The sequence below is a fragment of the Neodiprion lecontei genome, chromosome 1 (assembly GCF_021901455.1).
Source record: "Neodiprion lecontei isolate iyNeoLeco1 chromosome 1, iyNeoLeco1.1, whole genome shotgun sequence".
Lineage (NCBI taxonomy): Eukaryota > Metazoa > Arthropoda > Insecta > Hymenoptera > Diprionidae > Neodiprion > Neodiprion lecontei.
Genome location: NC_060260.1, coordinates 6,972,582 through 6,999,709, shown reverse-complemented (window position 1 = coordinate 6,999,709; position 27,128 = coordinate 6,972,582). Strand labels below are relative to the sequence as shown.

Sequence of the window (27,128 nt, the reverse complement as noted above, 5' to 3'; positions counted from 1 at the left end):
CTTGACGCCGTATCTGCGTCGTTGATTTTTCCGCATACTTAATTGGCGCAAAGTGCAGCGTTACGTTATGTAGCAATTATACGTTCGGGATATAATTGCGTTCTTTGCTCTTTCTTACAATTCATCTTCTTCTTTCTTTTCCATCACCTAAGCTCGTATACTTTAACTTGCCTATTATACGGTTACCGCGAGTGGCCTAGACGTTCAAAAATATACGTGAAATTTATAAATAGTCCACGCAGTATTTTTAGTCTTATTCTTAGCCGACGAGACGAGACAATGTTCACGTGTACCGAAAAAGTGATTAGACGCTTATTAACGGTAAGCTGATGCTGGATTAATTAGGAGAAGAAGCTCAAGACGCATGCTTCGCATCCTCAAGAGGGCGGAGTAAATCTTTTCGCTCCTTGCAGTCCTGAGCTTCCGGTCGGAAGCTCGAAACTTAAAATTACACTCACAGTACATTCGGTTAGAGTGTGAAAGGGGTTCGTGAGTTTGGAATAGAAGAGTATAAAAGTATTTTTCAAGTTCTTAGTACTTTAACCCTTTGACTGCCATGTTTTAAAATATCTTCTTCGATTTCAATATAAAAATCCTGAAATAATTTGAATAATAGTAACGCACTCTAAAGAAAGTTTTCACCGAATAGTTTCATTTGAAAAATTATTTATGCAGGTATGAGATTTGAGGAAGTCTATTTTGTTTGAGAAATATTTGAAGGTGTTGAGAGAAATGATTTTTTTTAATGAGAAAGAGGCTTTGCCGTAAAAGGGTTAAGGTCGAGTAGAATTGGGATTGACAAATTCGAAGAGCCACAACGATTCACAGACGTTGTTACACAGACAGACATCGACGTTACGCTAAATTAGGTATCAATTTGTTAACGAAACTCGCCAGTAAAATAGCCGTTGTTAAATTCTAAACATAAGTGTACGTTAGTAGGTACCAAGGTTGAAAAAACAATCTGAGCGCTAAACGTCCAATGAAATAAATAAATCTACGGTATACTTATGCACGGGGGCTTGATTAAACAGAACGTGATATTTAAACACGATAAAACAGTAAACGAACTGCGAAACACTAAAGAGCAAACGTCAATCCTCTCTCACACGACACGGACTCACCATCAGCATCCTCCTGGGAGGCTAGCCTCAAGAATTCCTGAAGATGTTTAGGCAACTTCTTGATATCGATAACCTCGTCACCGTCGATCACGTATCGGCTCGGTGTCTGATCGGCCCTGACCCTAGCTTCGCCAAAGTGACCTTCGGCCTCGGATTCGCTCTCGTCAAGCTTGATGCCAAATTTATCGAGTCTATTTTTCGCCCGTTCTATAAACTCGTTCTCTATGCTTCCGGCCCGGGCCCGATTCCCGCGTTCCTCGTCCCTCCTGGGTAGCTCCTTGTGGGAGCTTATCTTGACGACTTTGTGCTGCTTGCGTTCCTCCCGTTCCTGAACCTTGTTCACGTACTCGTTGTACATCTGTTCCCGAAACTTTTCACCACTCGTCGGTATCGCCGATATCGCGGATTTGGGCCGGTCCGTTTTCGCCGCGTTCTGAACCCGCGGTTGGACCCTCTCGACCACGTTCCCCGACCTCTTCGACAGGACGAACCTCTCCTCCCTGCTCACAGAGCTTCTCGACTCTTCCTCGGTCCTGCACCCGTTCTCATTGGAGGTCTTCTTCGAGGCCTCAACGCGTCCGTCCTTCTTCGCGAACTCCGACTTGTCCCGAGTCACGTTCTTCGACTCTTCGTGCCAGCTGTCCTTGTGCCTGTAACCGTTCTCGTCCTCCAGACGTTCCCTGGACATCCACGAGTCCGAACCGGAAGCCGACTGGCGATCGGTCAAGTTCACCGAAGGTCCGCCGATCACGCTGTGTGGTCTCGGCTTCATCCTGTCCACCTGCTGGACCACCTCCTCGAACGCCTTCTGCTCCTCCTCCTCGGCGATGATAACGTTCTTGAGCTGATCCTCGAGCTCCTCGATGTAGCTCAGCTGTCTGTCGAAGTATTCCTGTGGCAGAGAGAACCTCCGGCGATCGTCCATCTGCCGTTTCATGTCAGACTGAAGCTGCTTCAGGTTGTCCATGATCTCTATGGCGGTAAGTTTCTTCACCTTGTCTGCCTCCGGATGCCGTCGTTTCTCCAGGTGACTTCGCGGTGGGTTTTGGTCAAATATACTCGTGGTATCGATGCAGGATCGGTCGACGTTAACGGTCCTCTTCACCTTCGGCGGTACTTCCGGCTTGTCGTTTATCAGTGCCGAGTTCACGTTGTGCTTGGCGTCGTTTTTCCGCGGTACCGGCGTCCTCCTCTCGAACTCAAAGTTCGTCGCCGATTTGTCGATGATGGCACTGTTGCAGGATATCGGGTTCTTGCTGAACGGTGTGATCGGCCGGTCACGCGGCTTGTCTACGTTCTCGATCAGCGCACTGTTAACCTGATGAACCGTGTCTCCGCCTCCGGACTTCCGCGCCGTTCCCGGATTCGTCGTTTCGGAGCTTTTCACCGTGGTCACATTGCTCGTCGTTCTGTGTTCGACCCGCTCCTCTCTGGTGATATTAACCGACTTTTCACAGCCGCTGAAATTCCCCTCGGACGAACGTGGCGCGTTGTTAACAGCGTTCTTGTTTACTGCCCGCTGATCGCCGCCAACGCAGACGGGCTTATTATCAGTGGTTTCATGTTTACGCCTGGCGGATTCCTCTATTAATAAATTACCACTCATCTTCTGGGCGTTATTCGTATCATCGACCGAGTTTCGCCTCGCCAAGTTTAGCCAATCGGAAAGTCGCGTTGCTCTCAGCCTCTCCTGACTTTCTTCCAAAGAAGGAACCCGCTTCATTGTCTTGGCTGCTGTGCCCGATGCTGGACTCTTGTGACCCGCGACCGACCCGTTGCACTTGGCACCGTAGTAATTATATATCGCGTCCCTGTTCCTCGGTACTATCGTCTCTTTTCCACGAGCTCCTGGACCGGCAACTGAGTTTTCCTTTATAATTTCCAACAGCCGATTGCCCGGCATCGGAATGTGCCAATCCCCACTCCAGCGCGTCGAGCAACCACCATTCCTGCCGTCATTCACACCCACGGACTCATAGGCCGAGCCAACAGTTTCGTTTTCACCGCGCACCTCGACGCCGCTTTGCCTCTTCGCACTCTTTCCATCCCTCTTATCGTCCTCGTGATAGCTTCGACGTTCGACGAACTTTCTGTGAAGGTCAAGCAAGTTATCGGCACTGACGTGGCTGCCTTTCGTCGTCTGCTGGGACGGCGAGAGACACACGAAAACCTGAGGGTTCTCCCTGGTTTGGACTCCGATCCAACTTCGCGGTCTCCGCTTGTCCATGTCCTCGGTCGTCGGATCCTCGACAGTTTTCGGTGCCTCGGGAACCTTTGGAATCGTATCCACGTCTTTCGCGTCGTTGACGGTGTCGTGAATGGTCTGTAAGTTCTTGAATATATTGAATTTCGGAAGTGTTATCTCGTTGATGATATGTTCACCGTACGGTAGCGATAGAATTTTTCTGATGCACAAGTCCTTCAGTAGATCAGGTTTCGCGTCCGTTAACCCGTCGGATTCTTCCACATTCTTTCCAAACCGATCCGTCTGATAAAACTCCTCGACGGGAGAGTAGGGTATCGGTTGCGGGGAGTCCTGATCGTTCTTCGCGACTTCCTTGGGGTCTAGGTCCTCCTTGAGAAGCTTCAACTTCCGCTTTAATTGAGGTGAATTGTTGGAAGGATCTTCCGGATTTTCCTCGTCGCGAAGTATGGAGTTGATGTCGGTCAGCGATGACCTTTCAGGGTTGTATTTAGCCGTGCTCAGAGAAGCGGTGCTGCTCGACGAGTCCTGTTGAGTAAGAAATTCGGTAGGACTAAGAGCGCTCGAGGTGCACAAAGCCGTCTCAAACTCCTGTACCTCACTATTATTCCCACGCTTATCCGGCGCCGCTTCTGCAGCCTGAAGGTTATTCTTAGCCGCAAGTCGGGCAGCATCCACCGACGCGTCGATACAATCCGTCGTTGCTGTATGCAGTTTTTTTCCACCTCCTTCACCGCAAAAAGCTCCCTCAAATTCGCCCCCCGATTCCGCGACTCCGTTACCGACTTCCTCCGCCCGACCACCGTCCGCATACGAATGACTTTCACCCGACGAACGTTCGCCGTTCTCCTTCAACGTAGAATGACACGAGTTTGGCAATACCTTAGGAATTCCGTCACCTCGCTCATGCGCCGTTTCGGGGGTGGCGTCACCGCCGTCAGACCGCTGAGTAACAACAACATTCTCGGAGTTTCGCGTCGCCTCGTTGCAATCGCTCTCGCTCGACGCCCTTGAACTGGGTTCCATAAGCTCGTCGATAATGTCCCTTATATTCTTCGGCAGCACCCCGAGATCGAACCCCTCAAGGAACCCCTGCACATCCTGATAAGTCGTGTTCCGCTGCGTAAGAACCGTCAGCAGCGTCTTTATGAAGTCGACGGTATTCTGCTCCGTCTTGACGTTCGACTGGCATACCCGCACCTTGTTTTTACCCGTCCTCGACTGCAAGCCGCAGGTGCTCCGCGTTAAGTTAACGTTTTCGTATATCGAGTCGGCGATGCAATCCTGGGAATGCCCGTCGTCGTTATCCCGCGATTTCGGCACGGGAGGTCGTTCCGGGATGACGATCGTCTCGTTCTCTTCGGCAAAGTGTACACTTTTCCTCCGCGCCGGTGGTATCGGCGGTACTTTCGGCGCGGAATCAACGCTGACCGGCAGCGGCGGAACCACCGGTAGATTCTCCGGGTAATCGACTTCCGGCGGAGTTGGTGGCCGCTGAGGAGCCGCTTCCGGCTCGCTGTTAAAACTCGACGATCTCTTGGGGGGGTTCGGTGCTCGCCTGGTTTCGACGTCGGGGTCGTTTACATGATTACCAGAGGTCGTAAAGGTCGGGGACTTTTGCGCGGGATTCTTCAGGTCCTCTACGACCGGCAATTCCCTAACGGTAGCGGTAACCTTGACGATTTCCGGTCGCTTGAACTCGACGTTCTCGTAGACGTTGTCGCTCTCCTTAGCCGTCGGAGAGTCTGGACCGTCATTGAGAAAGACGATCTCGGGAGCTTCGATCTTCACCCTGGTCTGACCCTCCCGAAATTCCTCAATATTTTCCCTCTGCCTGCGTTCCTCTCGCCTGTACTTGCTTATCTCCTCGTTAATGAAGTCTCTGATGTGCTGCTCGTCGTCTTCCGATAATTTTTCACCCTCCTCCTGTATAATACCGAGGAACCTGTTCGCTGCCTGGGTCTGAGCGAAATAGGATTCCAGGATCGCCCTCTTCCTCGCCTTCTTCGCAGCCTTGCTTTCCGCCGTCGTTTTCTCATCCTCGGCAAGCTGACACTCGTCCCTGGCCTCTTCCGGCGACGAGGGTAGATTCAGACCCTCGATAAAGGACCTCAGCTTCTCCTCGACGTCCTTCGACATCGGTGGTTCAGGCTTAAGGAGTTCCTCCTCCTCGGCGGTGAGCGGTGCCGGTGTCTCAACACCTTCCGCATCCTGTTTCAGACCGTCGTAATACTTCTCGAGGCTCATATGCTCCTCGACACCGTCCACCGTTTTCACTTCCGGTATATTTTCGATCTGGACAATCTCACCGACCGGTTCCTTCTCGACGTCGGATTCCGCCTCTATCACTACGACCCTGCTGTTGTCGGGCTCGATGTCGCTGTCGCTGACCTCGTGAATGTCGAGGCTGTTGTTCTTCGCTAGTAGGGCCAGAGCGAAGTTGCGCTCACCAAGGGTGTTAACCTTCGACGTTACCGCCGAGGAGAGCGGTTCGATCGGCTCGACGACGGTCATGACGGGCTCGACGCCCTTCGTTATTCCCGTTTCGAGGATCCCGACGCCGGGAATGTGGTCGACCTTGGCCTCGCAGGGCGTGTTCCTGATGGTGGTGATCTCGCATATCCTGGTCCCGGTGTCCAGCGATCGTTTCTCGATTCGGCACCGATTCTTCGGTTTCTTCACAGAGAAATTCAAGTTTTCGTAAACGACGTCATCCTTCTCCGAGTCGACGTTTTCCGGCGTCGACCTGCCGTTCACCGTCGCGACTTCCGATTCATCATCACCGGCGGGCTTTTCGTCGATAATTGTTTCGTGCGTAGGCGGAGCGACATTCGAGGAGGCTTCGATGTCCGAGGTGCATTTCCCCCCGGTCGACGTTTGGTACCGTTTACGGTTCCTGTTTCTACGGTTCTTCCGCGATCGCGAATTGTTCGGCATTCTGCCGTAAGCTTCTTCCGCGTCTGTTGCGTAATCCAATTCCTCAAAATGATCCTCTATTCCTAAAGATTGTACATACAGCACCGGGTGAACGCGTTTCATCTAGCAAATAAATCGACCGAACGACTGACCGAAGCGGGCTTATTTTTATTTTATTTTACTTTCTTTGTTAATTTTTTTTTTTTTTTTTGCAAAAGACGACGGAAGTTTGGTTAAATTCTTAAATCTACGGTCACTCGGCACAAAAATTTATTACGTAACACACTTGTACGTATGCCTCGCGTGTCCATTTCTGATCCCATTACATCGTGTATATTCACGACGTCGTTGAATACAAACAATGCAAAACATACACACTTTTGCTAATAAAATTTATATCAATAATTACGATCGAATTCCGGTCATTTTAATCAGCGATTCGGTAGATTAATCACGAATGAGTGCGTAATCGATGTAAAAATGACGTGATAAGACGTCGCACGATTGCGCGATCAGGATGAATAATGAACACGAGGTTGTAACAATTCATATTACGTGTATACGTATATCTATATATAGTTTAGGTATACATATAATGCAAAACATGTTCACAAGCCACAGTTATTACAATTTCCACGAGCTATTAACGAGTTATATATTTATTATTAATGTACGATCATGCCTCTGGCCACTCCGGTTTGAATCCAAACTGATCTCATCTGCACGCGAGAGCGATAAGTGAAATAATGGGGTATAGATGAGAATTGCGAAGTATAACGAAAAAAAAAAAAAAAACAAAAAGAGAAGAATAAAATAAACGCATAAAAAAATATCGAAGGAAAAAGAACCGCAACAAACCGAAAGAAGATAGATCAAGTGGGAGGGAAAAAATGCGTCTCGCCATTCGCACACCGCCTCCAGCAACGACGAAGTCAGGCAAGTAACTGTCAAAACCGTGTGTAAAATTCACCAGCGCGGATCCACCTTGCGTTGATAAGAAACGATAAGAATGAGATCACGGGCAGCGTGTCGCGGAGCAACCGAGATGACAGCTGCGATCGTAACACCGATAATGCAGGTGTGTATGTTCGATTAGAATACTACACGTATACCTGGCTTTATACGTGCATGCTAACATTGGTAGTCTTTATTGCTTGGGCGAGATAAAAGTTAAGTAGGTAAGTAACAGATATGTACTCCGGATTTTTCACTAACCACGTGACCCGAGAGTCATCGGTGCCTGTTGTACATGTCGCGTTGTGTCTCGCAATCAACCTGTTTGCGCGCGCGTGTGTGTGTGTGTGTGTTTTTTATGTCCGCAAACATTTGAGCAGCCGTGTTATCGCTTCGTGTACCTTGCGTAGCTGTACGAGGTAGAGGTGGGATAATATCTACGTGGTTGTAATTTGGGAGGTAAAAAAGCAGCCGGTATGTTTGCACGGATCCCGTTGTTGTTATTGGCGTCATGCAGTCTCTTCGTGCATCGATACGTTTTATGTTACATCGAGAGAGTGATAAGTTCGGAGATGATTTTCGTTAGTATACAGTTTTTATATATCGGGGAAAAAAATTGTTAGATCTACCGCAATATTTTTGTGCAGGTTTTGTAATTAAGTCAAAGGGGGAAACTCACTTTTGACGTCACCGTTGCTCTGATTCGTCGATGTGTTCAGGCCACCGTTTTGATTGATATATACTTTGTCATTTTTCGTATCATCTGAAACATTGGGAAACAGAAATTGTGCAAGTTTGGTAAAACGTTGATCGATTATGCATATTAATATAATAATAGCAATGCAGACGGTATCCGAGTTTTCGTCATTTATTTCGTTTGGAAATTTTTATGAAATTTCACCTCGCAAAGCTGCAATTCCATTCCCTAGTTTAATCGTTAGTCATTCAATACTTCCTGTCATAAACCAGACAAAAAAAAGGTGATATTAAAGAAAAACCGAAATTAATAATTCACGGAATATTCATGAAGATTTGCTGTTTTGAGGGGTTAAACATCGGTGCGTGAGCATTTTTGACCGAAGTATAACAATTTCGATCGTCGAAGCGATAACGTGAGCCGGAAGTTCATATTTGTACGCGAGTAACGCAATACGTTCGAAGTTGGGTTTTCGGCTCACCTGATGAAACCGCGCGATCCAAACGGCACTAGATCACTGAAACGCAGACTGAAATCGACACAATTTCCACCGAGTTCTTGCCGGCGATGAACGAAATGAATTCCGCACAATATTCCACGTAAATTTGAAGAAATTTTCTTATTCCCGACGGCCCAATGTTACGCGTTTGAAGCCGACCCACCGAGTACCGAGTGTGGAAATGCACGCAAACCGAGGTGAGCTTTCCGCCGTGATTTTAGCCGCATCCCCACCTATGAGGCCCTCCGATCACGCATCGCGACATTTCCGAGCCCCACTTCCTTCCGTCTCTCTATATTCATCCCTCTTCGTCCATTTTCCCCTCTCGATACCTCCCGCTGCCTACTCGCTTCATTACGCCAGCATGCCTGATCATATTTTATCACACATATTTATGTATCGGTAAATTCACACGTAATCTGCACAAAGGACAGGAAAATCGGAATCGAGATAAACGACGCTCGGGGTTTCGTTAAACTTCGTTTTCAGGTCGATTTCGATATCGCTCCACAACATCTGAGGCTAATCGACCAGACTAATTTTCTTCAATTAATTCAATACACCACGACCTATAACCTAGGACTTCGTGTACACGTTGCCTTAATTTTCAGTCAATAATAATAGGTCAGAGATCGTCAATCAACTCTCACCTTAATCATTCTTTTTCTGTTATGTACTCCCAGTCTTATTTTACAGTAATTTGTTTAGTCGTTATAAGATTATCTAACCAATTTTATACTATTCAGAAACAAGTACGCCGTTATTTTTCATAATAATAATTATTCATAACAAAATCAGGCTTTTGCATTTTTTTTTTTTATAACAAAAATGCGCAAATGAAAGATTCTAATTAGCTCTTGCAAGCGGCTCTCGAATTGAGGCTAAGAAATAGGTTTGAAAATAAAGTCTTGCGATATGGCAAAAAAAAAAAAAAAATGACCCTTTTCTTCTCTACAGATAGACCGCGGTAGCATGATATTCTGATCGAGCGTGACAAAACGTAGAATTGGGTCGTAGGGTTGGATCGGATTGCATAACTGCATTACGCACAGACGCATATCATTCTCCTCAAATCTAAACGCGTTACACATATTTGACCGTGGCGCTAAAATGGGAGCGGAGCACAAAAAGGCGGCGGAAGGGGGGAAGAAAGGGAAGCGAAGAGGGGGGTGATAAAAGGGGCCCGGTGAACCGACCATGCGGAAGATGGATGACGACTTGCGGAAGCGAGGGCTTGGCGGATTTGGCCCGTGACGACGCACCCATCTGCATGACGGTGCCCCATGGAACCCCGTACGAATCTATGGGATACTCGGCGTAAAACGTTTTTATTGATATGCCGACGTGTCCGAGCGTTTAACATTCATCGGCCGATAATCGCGCTTATACAATAACGGGCGAATTACACAACGAATTGATATTTCGGTGGGAAATGGGTTTTCCAATTTTTTATGACATTCTTTTTTGACCACATTATTTTTCTTCTCTTTGGTAGCCAATCGAATTCTTGCAAACAAAACGTACACTGCACGCGTCGAATCGTCGTCACTTAAGTTTCGCACAAAATTAATATATATATGTATGTTAATATATATACATATGTTATACATATCGATCACGTCATTGGGATTGGTCTATTCTTGGCATTTTTTACGCCGCTGATGATATCGATTTGAAATAACTACTGGTATCGGTTGCGTAAGTCGTACCTAATGTCCGGTGATCAATTGTCGAGTATTACAAACCTCGCGCCCACGGTGTTCGGAATTACGCACGGTCAAGTTGTACAATATTATCGAAATTATCATTATTATTACCAATTTGTTCTTTGTCTTGCTCGGATGATTTAGGAATATTTCTTGTACGATTTAGAATAGATATTTTCGAAAAAATGGAACGAAAATCGAAACTGATCTTACCGAACAATTCCATTGATTCAAGATCGTGTTTTAAAATCCATTGAAACGTTGAATTCGTCGCATTTTTCTCAATTGAAAAAAAAAAATGTACAGGTCAATTGAAAGACTTTACTTTGAATCGGTATATTTCACTTCGAACGAACGAATATAAAGATGAATTGACCCGAATGAAACACGATGCTTGACCCACGAGAATTCAGTCGGAAAGAAGGAAGGGCAATGAAAAGTTTGCGACCGAGATGAGATTACCGCAAAGTTTACGCGCTGATAAGTTCAGGATATGATAAAATTCCCGAGTCATTGTTGTCACATGATCCACTTTGACACAGGGATCCTTTGTAAAGCAAACTCGGATGCTACCCGAGTTACTTGATCGATAAAGGAACAATTTCCTGTATCGTTTCAAACGGTTGAAACGTAGGTACGCGACGGGCATAGAACGCGACGGAAAATAACAACAAGAGCAACAACAACGACAACAACGGAGATAGCTATTTCCGGGAAGCATTGTTCGACCGAGAATACTGTATAAATGCGCGCATCTCCGTAGGCAGAACGCTTTGATGAGCTTGACCGGTTGTCAGCCAGCGATGTTTGGTGTGTCCTTTAGTCATTGCTCTCCATTAATCACTCGCTGATGTATTATTTCATCCGCGAAAGAAGGCGCGGCCGACCTAATACTTCGTAAGAATATAATTACCGTCGTAATCACGAGCGATAAGGGAAACAAATTATTGGTTCGTGAAAATTTCGTACTTCGGATCGATTGGAAAAAATAAAATCCTTTTTCCTAATATCAGAATTTTTACCTCTCTTCTACCGGATTCTCAGTTACATCTTAGCTTTGTTCGACAAATGAAAGATTTTTAAAACGACGAAAGGACCTCTCCAATTTTTTTTTCCAAAGATCCACGTTCCATTCCGTACAGAAATCAAGACCAAACCAGATCCAAGGATGATCGTTTCTCCCTGAATCGAGACCCGAGTACAAACACGTACCTATCAATGTTCTGACATCCAACGGACGGAGGATTTCGTTACATAAATCGATATCCGTAACCGCCATGAGATTATCGATACTCATGGACTTCTTGATGGCAATCGCCTTGTTCATATCCTCGGCTTCCCGTTGCACGTTCCGTAGACTATCGACAACGATTCTCTCGCACTCGTTATCCTGTTCCTCTTGTCCCTCCACCTGAACATTGAATCGTACAGACTTTCCCTCTCGTTTCGTGTTCGGGGACTGTTTCGTCTTATCGTATATATTCCTCTTCAGAATCGATTCGTTGTTACCGAACAAGTTGATCATCGCTCTTTCGATCTTTACCCGTTCCTGTATCGTTTCGTCCAACGGTTCTAGGCAAAATTCGCTTGATATCCCGACGGTGTTCATTTTTCTGAAATCCAAGGTGCTCAGTTTGCTCTCGAATCCGCGGTTCGCATCGTTCGTTTTCTCATATTCCGGCACTGCGATCGTGTTCATCCGTTCGAGATCCTGTCCGTTAAGCCCGTCGTTAGCATAATCACTCGCATCCTTGTGATAATCCTTGAAACGGGGCGGTGGATCGATGAAAAATCTGAGAGCCTCTAAGTGCTTGTAATACTCGTCTTCGAGATCATTCACCTTCTCGTTTTTCCGCGCGGGATTTCCGCCGATCGTCTCCTCCGATCTCCGATTGTTCAAAATCTTGATCCTCTCGATATGCTCCGGCGACAAGGGCTCGAGATAAAATTTACTCGACTCGTCGCTGGATCTTTTCCAAGATTTATCATTCGGGTCGTTGTGTAATAAAACGCCTACGGATTTTTCCCCCCTTAGCAGATCGCGCTTCTTTACCCTTCGCCGGGTTTCAGCGAGTTTTTCCTTTGGCTTAGACTTCCTCGATTTCCACGGAGCTGCGAAAGCTCGAAATACTCTTGGCAGCGATCTTTTCGAAGGGAAGGACGTCTTCTTCGGGGAATTCATAACAGGTCGCTTTGTTATTATCAACGGATTTGCGATCTCGTTTGAGCCGAGGCGTCGCGACGATCCCGGATGATCCTGATCGACGCTTGATAAGCACTGAGAACAGGCGAGCAGCTTCATTTCTTTCACCCAAGGTTCAAGCTTGATATTTGGCTCTTTTCTCCGACCGAAATTTTCATTACTGTTCAATAATTGCACGACGTTTAATCAGCTGTACAAATTTCACATACAATTTCATTTCCCTCATCTCGGATTTATTGTTCACGGATTTAGCGGGAAGGTAAAAAGCCTGTCGCTAGATCAGGCTCAATGTCAAATTTCACCGTTGACTAATTAACGTCCTCAATAAATGTCCGTGAGGATAATCGAGACGTCAAGCGGGGAACGGTGTGCAAGTTATTCTTTCATCTTTCCATTAGTTTCGATTTCTATTTGAAATCTTATCTCATCAAACGTTGTCAATGATTTTTTTATCGGCAAAGTTTGCACACCGCAGTTCGGCTCGACGCATGAATAATTAAAACACGTCCCGAAGTTTCACGTTGCGTTGTGACGTTCCATGGTTCAACACGTGGTTTGTCATATTATTTCCATATATACATACAAATATATATATGTGTATATAAAAACCCACATGCGTGAAACATAAAGTATTGAATTACATTTGAACGGCACCAAGCGTAATCAATAATTAAAACAATCCGAGGGTGAAATATTAATTAAACGTAATTTCACTTGTAAATTAGTAAAAAAAAAAAACGCGGTCAATTTCATATTTACTATTCATATATTCACAGCACAAACTCCAGTAGGTACGTCACAATTATTACGAAGCAGAACGTCACGTGTTTAAAAGACACGTGCTGCTTGATCGATTCCTCTTTCGAATCCGTTCGAAATTCAAAGTGTGCAGATCGAGGAGAAAAATTTGTCACTACGAATAAACGAGACCGATCCGACAATCGGTTCGTCGAGAAGGTGAAAAAGATCGAATGAACGATGCGCGGGTCTTGGTAAAAGTGAAAGAAGTTCGTAAGTACGATCGCTTTGGCCGGTAGTCGGAGAACGTCTAGTATAAGCGAGAAAGGGTGCGCCAAGAGTATAACGATGGGAAACCACGGGTCCGTGACGTCGGGTAATTTCGTTCCTAAGATATCCGATCGTCCCAACTTCGCGTAGGCATTAAAAGAGAGAAGGAAGCGCAACAAAGCCGGCCCAATTGGCAGCCGCCTATGGGACCAAGACAAAGTTTCGGGCCCCGCTTCGAAAGTCCACCGATCAACGATCGGGGATCCTCATTCGTTAGTTTCGAGGCATTCCGTTCTGTAATTTGGCAATTTTAAGCGTGGGCTGTCTCCACGTCATCGTCGTCTTGCCTTTTTCGGGGAGACTGCACGCTTCTATTTATTTATTTATTTTTGCTCGCTTGTCTTGGTATTCATTTTCTCCAACCGTTAGGTAAGTCTTGCCGGACGGCAATAGTAGCCAATCGTAATTTTGTGCCCATTGAGAAATCTATTGAAATCTTTCTCAGCCTTAATTCGTCTTGTAAACACAAATACGTACGTTGCAAGTGTTCGTGAAATTTGATATTTTGCAACATTTTCGAATAGATTTATCTTGCACTAAATTTTACCCTGTTACGCACGAATTATTATAAAATCATAATGAAACGTGTTTATGACGATGTAAGGATAAATTTTTGGACAGAGAGAAACAAGAGAGTCAAAAATTTCCAAAATGAAATTGAAACTATTTACACAGCTCAGAAGCTGAGCTCGTATCGACAACATTGAGAACAAGTAATTATTGAAAAACGACCCACGTGTACGTTGAATGGTGGCAGCATTGAAAGGAGCCGCGAATAGAATAAGATTATAATTGAATTCTACGACCCGTCTGTAATGAACAGCCGTAATTTGATTTCAATTATTCAAATACAATCAAACCAAGCTCCCCAATTACGAAATCTGTAAGCTACAACCAATGGACTCAACCGAAATTGTTTTATCACCGAAATGCCCGAGCAATTTCTGGGCCTGATAGATTTTCGACTTTATCTAAATTGCCACGGGAGTTTCGGGACTCCATGTAATATAATACATCGGACGGAATGATGCAGAGTACGTAGATTTGAAGGAAATCAGAGATAACGAGGACCGACGATCAGCATAATTTATTCAAAATCGGTCCAAGCTCACCTTTCCGCCCCTCGCGGAATTCCGGTTATCGGAGAAAAGGGGCCTTTGTCGGAATAAATATCGGCTTTCGATTACCACCGAGTTTCGCTCGAGTTCAACACTCTAACTCGAGTTTAAGGAAACTCACCCTCGACTATAATCGGTTGATGGTATTTCTAATTCAACCTCTGACTGCGCCTAATTCGTTTTAGCCTTGAAGTTAAACAGCTCGACCCGCGAATTTTCGCACTGCAGAAACTCGTAGGGAAATTTATTAATATCACTCACCCGATCGGTTGGTCTTGACTTCCGATGTCAGTAGCCGGGTGTTTGAACTGATTGTCTTGGTTGTGATCCCTAGAATACAAAATTTCAAAATATTACTTAAATCTTGTGAAAGTCAAATTGTTGATCAGTGTAATTAGATTGATTAAATCAGTTTAAGAAGTTTTTATTGTTGAAAAAAAATATGTGACAGAAAAGAACATATCACATCATGAAACAAAATGCATGGATTGGAAAGTCTTGATTCGTATAATCATTACTTTGTTTCGTTATTTGTTTTAAAAAAAATTAATTATACCTCAAATAAAATAAAGAAAATTTCACAACGTTATGAACAAATTATTATTTCGTTACTACTTACGCTTCAAAGTCTCCGTGGACGTGTTTTCCTGCAGACTGCTCTTATATATCCGCCGTTTTGGCGAGCTAGTGCCTTCTCTGTAAGACGAAAGAAAAAAACAAATAACAATCTTAAATTGACTCAATGAAATGAAAATTAAATTAAAACGTTGCGCAAGGCTTGGACTTGTATAAATGCACCAAATGTTATCTTTACTTCACGGAGTAAGAATATTAATTAAAAATTATTTGCTCCTTGAATATACGCTGCACAAATGCACGTTTAAAAGACTGCAGTCTCACGATTAAATTGATCAAATTCGGCATGCGGGATGATCGGAATATCTAACGCGGAGTCAAGTCGATGACTGCATGTCGAACGGTGATTATACCGATAGATATTGTACAGAGACGAGAACGAATAATCCATTGAATACAATTGAAAATACAAGTGTACCGAAAAAGAACGAAGGAAAGAGAGAGAGAGAGAGGGAACAAAAAAAAAAGAAAAGAAGTAAAGGGGAAAAAAGAAAAACGGCGCTCCCCTCTGACGTCACGTGACCTCACTGTCTGTCGGCGTGTTTCCGGCTTCCATCAGTCTATCTGTGCCCATTGTGCGACACTTTTATTATGGTAGGCATACGACATTTTATTCCTCTTGAGATCCTCGCATGGATCTCAACTCGGATTTACAAATTTTATCTCTTTTTCGTCTGCGCGTTCACTTATTTATTTTTATTCTTCATTCGCGATTTCATAAATATATCCTCTTTTTGGAATCTCCAATAGTTTTTGGGGATATTTAAAGATGGTAAGAAACTGTAATTATAGCCAATATCTCGTTGTTAAAATTACGCTACAAATGTTCACAGACGTATCGGGCGATTTGTCAATATTGAGAGAAATATGCAAATAATTGTAGAATACAACTAATGATAAATTGAACCACTTCTGTACACTGATTTATAACGTAATTCGTAATTTAAACTCGAAGTGATTATATACACCGCAAATGCGGAAAGCTTTTTCACGTAAAATCACGACTCAACAAACAGCATCGTAATATCAACGCAAACACGCAGCGCTGTTTTGTGCGTTACAAGTGCTAATCTTTTTAATTGCGTATCTGCACCAGCCGTTCGTGAATCATCGACGATTAGCGAACAAGCTCTTATTGTTGAAATTAACGGTGAAACTGTATTCCTGTCACATACATGCATGCGTACATATCCAAGCCCAGTTTGAGCGAAATATGCAATTGAAATAATCACTGTTCCCGTTCAGGGCTTGTGCAAGACTTATTTTCCGACAACACTCCGTGATGCGATTTCATGGAACACCCGGATTTAATATCATTGATAAGAGACGAGAAATTCTGTCTGCACGATGTGTAATTATAATATGGGTAGAATGCCTAACCGAGAGAAAAGAGAGAAGAAAAAACAACTTTCAAACGTACAGAGAAAATGTAGTTTATTTAACAGGTTTAACTTGCTGCATGGGAAAAAATTGCTGCAAATCGTGTATTCGCGCAATTTCGCGAGGAAGTTTCGAATCGATAATCCATTAGGACTGCCATGATGTTTGATTACGCACAAAGATCGAGGTAATGGAAAAAAATGTCGCGGCTTATACGATTTACGCGGTAGGCGTTGAAGAAAATTTTTTGAGTTATCGGAGAACGGACGTTGAATTCGAGACAAGAATGAAACCGAGAGAGAAAACTTGCATAGGTGCTCAGAAGTGATAATGAGGAAAATCTTATTTGAAGAAACTTAATAAACAATGCAATTTCGCGGATTACGCGGTCTTGAATTACGATGAATCTTACTCTTGGGATTAAAAAACTTTAGGTACATAAAGAGGCAGAGAGGGAGAGAGAGATTGCAAATCACTCGTAGGCGTATTTTTCGCGGTGTAATTCGTTTATCGCATCGTCTGGCACTGAATCGTACAAAATTATCGCCAGTCGCGTTTCACGGCTTATTTGAATTTCTTTCCCTGAACATTTCTCTTCGTCGGGTTTAAAATTCAATGTGAAAGGAAAGGAATAAAAGAGAAAGAAAAAAAAGAATCAACAGCATAGATTTCAAGCCTCGAATAAACACATATAAATACACACGTGATAAAAAATACAAATAATAAAATAAACGTTGAACATTTTTTACGGTAAATACTCACTGGTTTAAACCGAGGGTCAGTTGCTCCCCGGCGCTTCGAAGTAGATCGTGAGATTCGCTGTTTGTGAGATTTCGCGTCAGTTTACCATTTATGCTGCTTATCAAATCGCCCTCTCGAACGCCTTGCTGCGCAGCTTTGCTGCCTGGATTTACCTGTAACAAAAAATACCTTTCAATACGAACCGAGCCGCGGGAGATTCTGCGCAACGTTGAAAAGTTTCGTGAAATTACGCGGAACGAATATATACTTGTAGCGAAAAATGATCACTGTAAAAAGTCGTAAACCTGATAAAACACAGCTATTGCAGTTACCATCGCGTTCTTCTCCGATGCCGCGTGATCGATAATGCATGTCATTAAAGGTATCGCAGCCCCTCGTATATTATACATATATATGTACTTAACAGCTACGGTAAATTACGATGCGGGGATAAAAAGTGTATCAAAAGTTTCACAGACACGCGATGCTTCGATGCATTTATACATGTTACACAGATGTGAGAATCGGGAAGCGCGATTTAAATTACAATTCCTGTTTAACGTTTTTTAATAACATTATGTCGACAGAATTCCAGGGGTACAAGTATTTTTTTTTTGTACATGGTTATGATAACTATTCCTTTCCGGAAAATTTAAACTTGAATTACAATTATCGAGTTGATAAAGAATGAAAATAATTTTAAAAAAGATAACATTTTTTCGCAGACGATCGACTATTCAAAATTCTATGAAAGACTGATTGATCGATTAATTTCATCCAATTGAATAAGATTTCGTTTCGAAGATTGAGTTGTACCGTGATTTTTTCCGACTTCCGTTTATTTTTGTGTCGCGGTTTGTTTAAATACCGTGATTATTTGTCGACGGCAACTAAACACGACGATTAGGTCACTTCACGCCTGTCGAGCCGCCACCGAGTATACACGAATGTTAGCCGGGCTGCGTTCTCCAGTTTACACTAAGCTCTAATATTAGATAGCGCCTTGGCTGCTTTTCTGCTATCGACACGTGGCCCGCTATATGTATACGCGTACGATATCGTAAAAGTGTTGCAACAAATTTGTAGGCCGAACTTTTCCACGTTCGTACGGTAAGAAGTGGTAGAAAAATTATCACCACAGTTATAAAGATTCGTGCATGCAGGCAACGTACCGAATAAATCGGTACCATTAAAACGGATACGAAATGAAGCGGGAAAATAGAACTCGTTCGATAACGAGGCTGGTATTAAATGATGATGAAAATTTAATATTCTCAACTAATTCTCACCGTTGCGTTACGCCGCCGTCCGCTGGGTGAGCAAAATTTCAACATCTCGATAACTTGGGAAATTTTTCGTATTAGTTCGGTTAAAATGTAATCACTGTTCAATCAAATTTTAAATATATCTTCGTCTTAGCGAGAAGCTACAATGAAAAACATACGAATGAAAAACCTCAACAACAAATAGAATCCACTCAATTATGTGAAATATTTTCTACACTGCACTGCGAAATTTGCACTTCTTCACTTCAACCTTGTTTTCTTTAACGTTAAATAAATTGTTATAGAAATTGGCGGTGTCGGTGTTTTTATCGTTTCGTATCGTTTAGCAAAAATCATGAAACTCGAAGAAAAATAAGCTTTTGCCAAATTGTAACAATGTTTACCGCACTTTGTGCATATACTGCATTGGACTGTGGAAATACTGCCGGCGACCCACTTCGCCTCGAGATAGATTAAAACGTACGTATCTCGATTCGGTGCCAGTGAATTCAGAGATCAAAGTGTCATCTGATTTCTCGTTTTAAATCGCCTCAGTTCACTCTCTGCATCTTCAGCAGAGTAATAGGTGCAGGCACATCAAATATCCAGTTAATTTCTAAACAAAAATTCAACAACGTCACAATCAGGCATTATTTCTTTCAGTATAAATAAAAATTAATTTTCCAAAAACTCTACCATCTTCGAATTCTGATAAATTATTCCATTTAGATACAATTGAACCGACACCGAATTTCTATACCGTTTTCTGAATTCTTCACCGCTCACCGATCACCCCGCAGTAATTATTACAAGTCGTCAAAAATTCGGATTAAAAAAAAACTGTCACCGTGTCACGGAGAGTGATTAAAAAACCAACAAATACGACGGTTTCGTTGAAGCTAGCGAGTAGAAAAATCAAAGAAATTTCGGAAAAACCCTGGCGCCGGTTTATAATTCGACAACCGAATAATTCCGTGCAAACAACCTCCTTGATCAGGCGTAACAAACAGTCATGATGACCGTACGGGATTCGAAAAAAAATCCCCGAGTCCCTAGACTGCACGACCCGCGCCTAAGTAGGTGAACGAGAGGACTGAAGTCCGACGGAATTCCCTGGCCATAGAGATGGCGCAAGGCCTGGGGGTGCATCTCCCATCTCTAGAGAATGACTCAACACGCAAGTCTTTCTAGGTGATCCACCCTCCGAGTCCCCTCGGCTCGACCGCGTTCCACGTTGGCTCTTATACGTAAACCGGAAGTGATTTCCGTACAACAATATCGCTGTTATCGTTAGTTGTAAGAACCTCGACCCGCTCGCGCGTTATTTATTTATTTAATTTTTTTATTCATCAAAATTTCCTCGAACGAAAAAAAAAAGAAATCTCGCTCACTGCGGACCGTTGGAATAAATTTTCATCCGAGGCTATGGACGATTTCCTTTCACGTATTTTTTTTTTTTTTTCTTATTCTCACTCAGACTCCTGTCCCCCGATTTACGGAAGAGAGAAAAAAAAAAAAAAAAAAAATAGTCAAAGATGAAGTCGAAACGTGGATGAAATTTTTATGAGCTCCGGCACCTCAGCGTTTCCGTATTTTTTAGCTTTCAGGAAAAAATACCGAGACCTAAATTCCCAATTCCTTTTCCACCCTGCAGCAGCTTTTCCGAGCCCGAGTCTCCCGGCTGTTTGTTCTCTCGACCGGACTCGACGCCGTCTCCCCCGAGTCTTACAACAACTAGAGCCGGCTCTCGGCTTGTCTCCTCTGGCTTTCAGCGATGCGATCAATGCGGGTGTTCCTTCAAGACTGACCCTGAGTCAGCTCCCACTATGCGGTTCTACCTGGGCGCGGTGAAATCATTAAATAGCCATGAGTGACCCCGCATCCGGCGTGCAGGAGTTAAAAATTTTAATCCCGGATTTTTCAGCACCGAGTCCACAAACCCCGTGACGACTATATATTGCTTTCCACTATCGGGCTAGGTGCATCCGTTTGCTGCAGCGAGCCGTGCAGTGCAGGTATAATAGACGCGAGATAAAAAGCTACATTCCTTTCAGGAATTCCAGGCAGGTAAACGTGCAGGCTTCGGGTTGACACGAAATCCTTTACCGAATTTCAATTCGATGAAAGCGATGTGCGGAATTCCTTTATGGAAAATTAGAATCTCTGCATTTTTCTGCAATCATTTACAAAATTTTATTCCACAATTTTGCGAGTGACACAGAGAGTGAGGAGAAAATAATTTAGCGAATTAACAACGAAGATGATACCGTGACGGGAGTAGAAGAATATTTTACTTAAAAAGAATAAATGATTCTGATGGAAAAATTCTCTCTGATGTGAAAATTGAGAAAAAAAAATATTACGTAATGGATATTATCTTCGTGGAAAACGAAACGGATGTCATTTACGAGTAAACTTATTCCACAACCAGCCGTCGAGTCGACAACCCTGGAGGTACCTACTGGAGGCGTAATTGTTATTCAATTCACGGCCTTGCCTCATCCTTCTGTTCGCCTCGCTGTATACGAAACGAAAATCTTGCGAGGGAGTCGTGAAAGAAAGTGGATAATTTATAATACCAAGGAAACGACAAAGTTTACGTATACATCTAGCAGCACTCAATATTATAATAAACGTTTGGAATAATTCATGAAGCCGATTGATGGTTTTGATTTAACGCAGCGTTTAGCGCTCGAAGAGCGTAAAATCATATTGTAATCAAGTTCGGCTACGATGACACTGCGGATAATATAGGTTCGAGGGGCGAATTGTTTGGTGGTATTGTAAGTTTTCGAACAACTTGTCTTTAGGTGATCCCAGATCTTTGGCAGCTTTCGCGTTTTATTAGCCGGCTGCAAAACGTTCCAAAAAAATCCCAGAATCGTTGATAAAAAGGTATAAAATTCTAATGAAACGAGCACAGTGTGATTGTTAAATTATGAAAAAAGAAAGAGGCGTTTTGCGCTACAGTAAAAACTACGCGGAATGCTTACGTGCAAAGTTGAGTAATTTCGCGATCCGCGCAATGGACCAGAAGCCGGTAAAGATCGCGTGAGATTGCGGTGAAGAAAAAAGAATACAGAGAGTTGATTATAGGTACGGGGACGAAAAAATGCATGCAGAAAACATTTTATTCCAGCGGGGAGCGTGGAAGCACAGGTGAAAAATTGAAGTCGCATGCCGCCACTGGCAATCTTCTAGCCGCGGTGAGGTGTATAAATCGCACAAAAGCCATCAATCATCATTAAAGCTCTGTCAATGATTATTATATTGAAAAAAAAATCTGCAACACTATTCAGCACGCGCCGGGTATTAAACCAATTATCGAATTACACGAAACGGGGGCTTTACAGAGCTTTTATATCCACGATCAACTTTTCAAGAGGAAATGTTTCCTCCTGCTTTCCACCCAGCCGCGCAGCGAATTTCCACTTGAAAGCTGGCTGTCTAGACTCCTAAACTCATAGACTCACAGAAAAGGAGGTTTTAGGTGAGATGAAAAGTGAGCGGAAACTGTAACCGAGTGTTTTACCGTTTAAACATCTTTGAAACCGCGTTACGCAGAAATGATAGTTGTAGTAAAAATAGAAGATGATTAGAAAATAGGGTTTCATCAAAGCGTCTTCAAAATGAAGAAATAGTTCAATTTATAGAATGACGAAATCGGATAAGAACATATCAATCGACAAGATTAATTTTCTGTTATACTCTGACGTTTCTACATTTTAAATTTCGATTATTTCTACACTTTTAAATGCTACGAAACAGATTATCTCGTCTTTGTAAAAATTCCATATTGCCCCCCTTCCATTTTCTTATCTATTTACATTTTTACTCGCATCCCGCGGCAAAAACGTTTCCTAGATCGTTTACCTGTACGTACAAACCGCAGCAGAAGCCACCGTCGACTTTTCGCGATACGTATGTACGTATAAGCGGCACTTTGCACTCAGCATTTGTTAGCCAAGGCACCTTGCGGGTTTCTCTATGCTTCGCCTGCAGTTGACGACAGGTAGGTAAAGCCGGCGTTATAGCCTAGCAAACTATTATATGTATACTCGTCGGGTCATTGTTCCGGTGTTAAAATTTTTACGTGGTTTGAGAAAATAAACTGCTACAAGAAGCTGCATTTTTTCTTCACCGCATTTCCTCGCGGCGAGGAAATGTGCGAAACGTTTAGATTTTCGGGAATAATTTGCCCACCCTGAAAGTAAGCTTCGCGATTTGTATAAAGCATACAATATTGTTATCGGCTTGTTCAACACTTGATTAAAACTTTCTTCAAACGTTGCGAAATCGAACAATCAGTGAAAAAAAAAGTACGAAAACCGTATAACGAGGTTGATTCTAACCATGGAAAAGTACATTCATTCCAACGATAAACCACAATTGTCTAAATCATTTTTGATGAAGTCAAAATTGAACGTTCCAACCACGTAGTATAACCTTGCGATAGGCGTAAGTACGCGATCATTTTGACCCAGTTGTAATACGTAGGTACTTGGGAAGATCTATACGTTACAGTCCAGTTTAGTTTTACGGCTACAACGACGTAATGAGGCAAAATCGCTCCATCAATTAACTTTGCACGTTACATCTATACTGTACATTTATGTATTCGAGAGGGCAGATTGCGCGTGTTGAAGAGCCTGATGGAAAACGCCTACATAAAACCGGGTATATTCCATGCTGGATAAAAAGCGTTAACATCGTTGCAAGTTGCTTAGCTACATTAATCCGTTGGGTTTAGCTAAGCTAGTTATAGAGCGATGGTAATTATTAAGTCGGTCAAAAATTAATATTTTTTTCTCGGGGATAGAAAATGGCGCTTTAAGTACGCGTACTTTCCGACCGAGAAATAATGGAAGTAGGTACGTAAATACGTACGGCAAGACGAACGTAACTTAGTATAGAACGGTACATAACGAAGAGATGATATCGGTGCTCGGCTTTTTGCTGGTGAAAAATTGTTCGTTCCGCTATAAGTAAAAGCGGATGGTAACTGGAACTTCTCTACGAGCAAGAAACAAGTGGGATGTTTCCTTTGACGGGTAACGCGGTCTGTATGCGTCGACTAGTTGTGTGTTATGTACGTACGTATGGATATGGATATGGATACATGCAGGCGAGAAATCCGCGAAGCGTGAAAAGCCAACAACTTTTTTTGCTAAGCCGAACGCCTCGACTCGCCTTATCTCTCGAGTCTCTTGGATGCTCATCCTCGACTCGAGGAGATTATTTTCCACACTTCAATTCACTATTTAAATGTATTAGAAGTGCGCAAATAGTGTTCGAGTCAAATTTCTCAGACACATTGCGAATATTTCGAATTATTCTGTTCAAATTTCGAATTCATAATTGTTTTTTCTGTTTTCAAAGTATTCGACTAATTGTCAGTCGTACCTACGAAAGGCAAAATTCTTTTCGTCAAAAATTTTAATATACTTTTCGAAGATTCATAAGTAAATTTTAAGTTAAAGGATCGGTAAAATCGAACGGTTGCCAAATTTCATAAATCAGAGATACTGTGAAATAATAATCAACTCGATGGAACAGTAATTTAAAAAATCGCATATTTCAGATTCCGCTAGATTGATGTATTCAAAAGATATTTTGTCGCGATATTTAAAATACGGATCGTATGATTGAAAAAATTGCGATTATCCAAACTCGAATCAAATCGCTCGAAAAATTCAAGTTATCCGCAGACCCGTAAAAATGAGTGTTTGGATCGTTAGAGGATAAAGTATAAGTATAAATTCCAGGGAATATTAATTACGTAAAATCCAAAAGGAGGGGAAGAAAATTCGATTTCCCGAGGGTTGTTCCACCCCCGCAGCTGGGGCTAGTTATTAATTCACCGATCTTCGCTGCAATTAAAGATCGTCCCTCGTCTCGGCGCAGGACGTCGGTTAGGCAAGGATAATGCATAATGCAGCGGACGTCGGCAGGCTTCCACCCCCGCGTCCCGACGCCTCTCGGCACGTATAACGACGCCTGTTACATCCAACGACGTGTTCCTCGTCCCCCGTTGGGACAAGCGATCGTGCCACAACTCGGTAACGACGTACACACCGCCTAGATTTTCCTCCCTATTTTTATTTCTCAGCTCTCGCACGCCACTCGATTCAACGGTTTTGCCGCCCCTGAAGACTCCGGGATTGCTGGCGACGAGAAACCCGCGAGTAGAAATTCCCAAATGAAAAGAGAAGGTACAGTTTAAATTTTCTTATTTCCTTATAATAAACACTGCATCAGAAATCGTACGTCAATTGCTTCAATTCTACTAATTTTTTCCTTTCCATTCACCAAATAACGATGCATATTTTCTATTCGTATAATATTTTATAGCTTCGAACAAGTTTTGCAAGCAAACTCGGAAGTGAGATTTCTTCTTGCGTTAGTTAAAAATTAAGAATTCAAACTCGGGTATCAAGGGTTGATCAATCGTCGAAGGAAAGAACGTTTCAACCATCTGACGAAACGTCATCAAATCTCATTATTTGCGCCAACTGTAATTACATTCTTTAACCCGATATTCATTCTGAGATCTTGCGGGAGACGAGAGTGAACAATGCCACCGCATTGTGAGGATCTTCTCATCCGTATTTGAAGAATCGATATATCTTGTCTGAGATAGTGAGAAAGAGAGATAGAGAGAGGGAGAGAGAGAAAGAGGCGGTTTAATCCACGCGGAGTTATTTCAAGCCGACAATGGGTTGTGACGAAGGGTTACGTGCAGGCAATGAGATAAATCTCATGGAGCAAAGAGCTCGGATCGGTTAACGACGGTTGCTTTGGTCCCGGGAAGTTAATGTCGCGTCTCAAACTCCCGGATTCCTGTCTAAACAAAGGGATGAAATAGACGGCGATCATCATCCTGCGAATAGTTAGACTTGAAAGCTGTTTTATTGTACCGAATTCGAGGGTTCGAAGTTGATCGGAAGATCCGCGTGGCAGCTGGCAAAGTAGGAGAAGAAATGGCAAGATTATAATTCTGCGAAGCAATCGGATCGGGATATTTGACAAAAATTTTCACACCCCGCACTGTTATACAATTTCTTTTTTTTCCGACTTTTCACTCTCTATTTGTACAGATCCCGCTTCCGTGATGCGCGGAGTTCACCACTGAACTGATCTTTCGAACGAGAAATTTCTGTTATCGTATATCAAACGAAACTCGACACTGAAACGCCCATCGATTTATCTCAAAGCCAACTGCATCACCGTTTTAAAATAATCAGAACTAAGGCTGTTTCATTCGTTTTTTTATTAACGCTTTTGAACTTGGTTTATTTTTTTCAGTGTCAAATGTCTCGATATAGTTTATCAAAATCGAGGTAAAAGTACTCCCATGTATTTATTTATTTATTTATTTTTTTTTGCTTAGCTTACAAGCTGAATGCGTAAGAGTTGAGTGTTATTTCAGTCTCAGTCATAATTTGACTTATTTGTGCTTCTCGCAACGCGAGAAAATCTCGAGTGAAAAAAAGTGACTTTAAACACGCTTTTTACGATGTTGTGTAAACTTATTTTCATCCCAAATTCTTGTTTTTTTTTTTTTTTCATACGGGAAGCGCGTGTCTTATCAGCGACTGGGTTAGTCAGCTCGTAAAAAATGTTTTTTGCGGCGCGCGTGAATTTTCATCGGCCTGATTTTATTTTTATTTACATTTTCATTCGTTGCAGGTATTTTTTATTTTTTTTTTTATCAAGATCGAGGCATCGTCGCTATTTTCTCGACAGGAAGGCTTAAATGTCGCTGCAATGGCTCGGCGTCAACATTGGCGCTTCGGCAGGAAATGATGTAAAAATAACCCCAGACTGAAACCACTCGGTTACCGTTTGATTCTGCGCCGATCTGCTCTGCGATTATACGTTATATACGTCTCATTGGCGATGAGCACAAAATGCACGGCCGTAATGCAATTGTGTCAAATGCCTGAATCCGTGTATATAATTTCCAATAGCCGAAGTACTTTCGACACCGCAAAAGCTCTCCAGATGTATTTTTATACAATAAAACCGCGCCGCTTTCGCTCAACTTGATTCCGATTCTGGGCCAAGGTGAGCTTATATTAAAATCGAAACTCGATCGAAAAACAAACTTATAGCCTCCGAGTATCCATTCAGACGTTAACATCTCCGGGGTTAGAAAAAACCGGGATCAAGGGTTCGCCAATTCATTACTGCAGAAGCACGCGATACACTTTTGCTGGATAATTTGCTCATCGAGTTGCTCACGAAACCCGAACTTCACTTCGGAGATTACAAGAAATCCGGGAGAAATATCAGCGAAGGGGGATTTTTTTTTTTTATTCTTTCTCTTCCTCGATCGCGTGATCGAACTAACTGAAAAATCCCATCCAGTTAAAGTAGATTCAGAAGAGATCGGAGAATTGTAAGGTGCAAGTGTTCGAATTCCGTGAAACGGAATATGTACCTTGCACGTAACGCGTGCAGTCGGAGAGATGAAGACTTTGAATAAGAAAAGAATATTGACTGACGGCTGCTGGTTATGTTATAAAAAAAAAAAAAAATTAATGTACGTGCAGGCTGAAACTAGTTATATAATTTGATAGTTTACGTTGAGTTTTCTGCAAAATAGAAGATGAGCT

The 27,128-nt window shown here is 42.9% G+C and overlaps 1 protein-coding gene across 4 annotated transcripts in view; it reads right to left on the bottom strand.

Annotated features, from left to right (window-relative positions):
* LOC107225152 overlaps nucleotides 1-27,128 on the bottom strand; it is an 89,304-nt gene that overhangs the window by 38,169 nt on the left and 24,007 nt on the right. For 2 of the 4 annotated variants that reach the window (XM_046742697.1, XM_046742700.1), the window contains exons 2-6: nucleotides 17,267-17,418; nucleotides 15,108-15,184; nucleotides 14,750-14,818; nucleotides 7,877-7,960; nucleotides 1,125-6,326 (exon numbers count right to left, since the gene is read on the bottom strand). In XM_046742697.1, coding sequence (XP_046598653.1) covers nucleotides 1,125-6,326; nucleotides 7,877-7,960; nucleotides 14,750-14,818; nucleotides 15,108-15,184; nucleotides 17,267-17,418 — 5,584 coding nt within the window. Of the gene's footprint in view, nucleotides 1-1,124; nucleotides 6,327-7,876; nucleotides 7,961-8,375; nucleotides 8,542-14,749; nucleotides 14,819-15,107; nucleotides 15,185-17,266; nucleotides 17,419-18,534; nucleotides 18,557-18,919; nucleotides 19,019-27,128 lie in introns of those variants that run through there. The other 2 variants (XM_046742712.1, XM_046742706.1) reach the window with 2 other exon arrangements.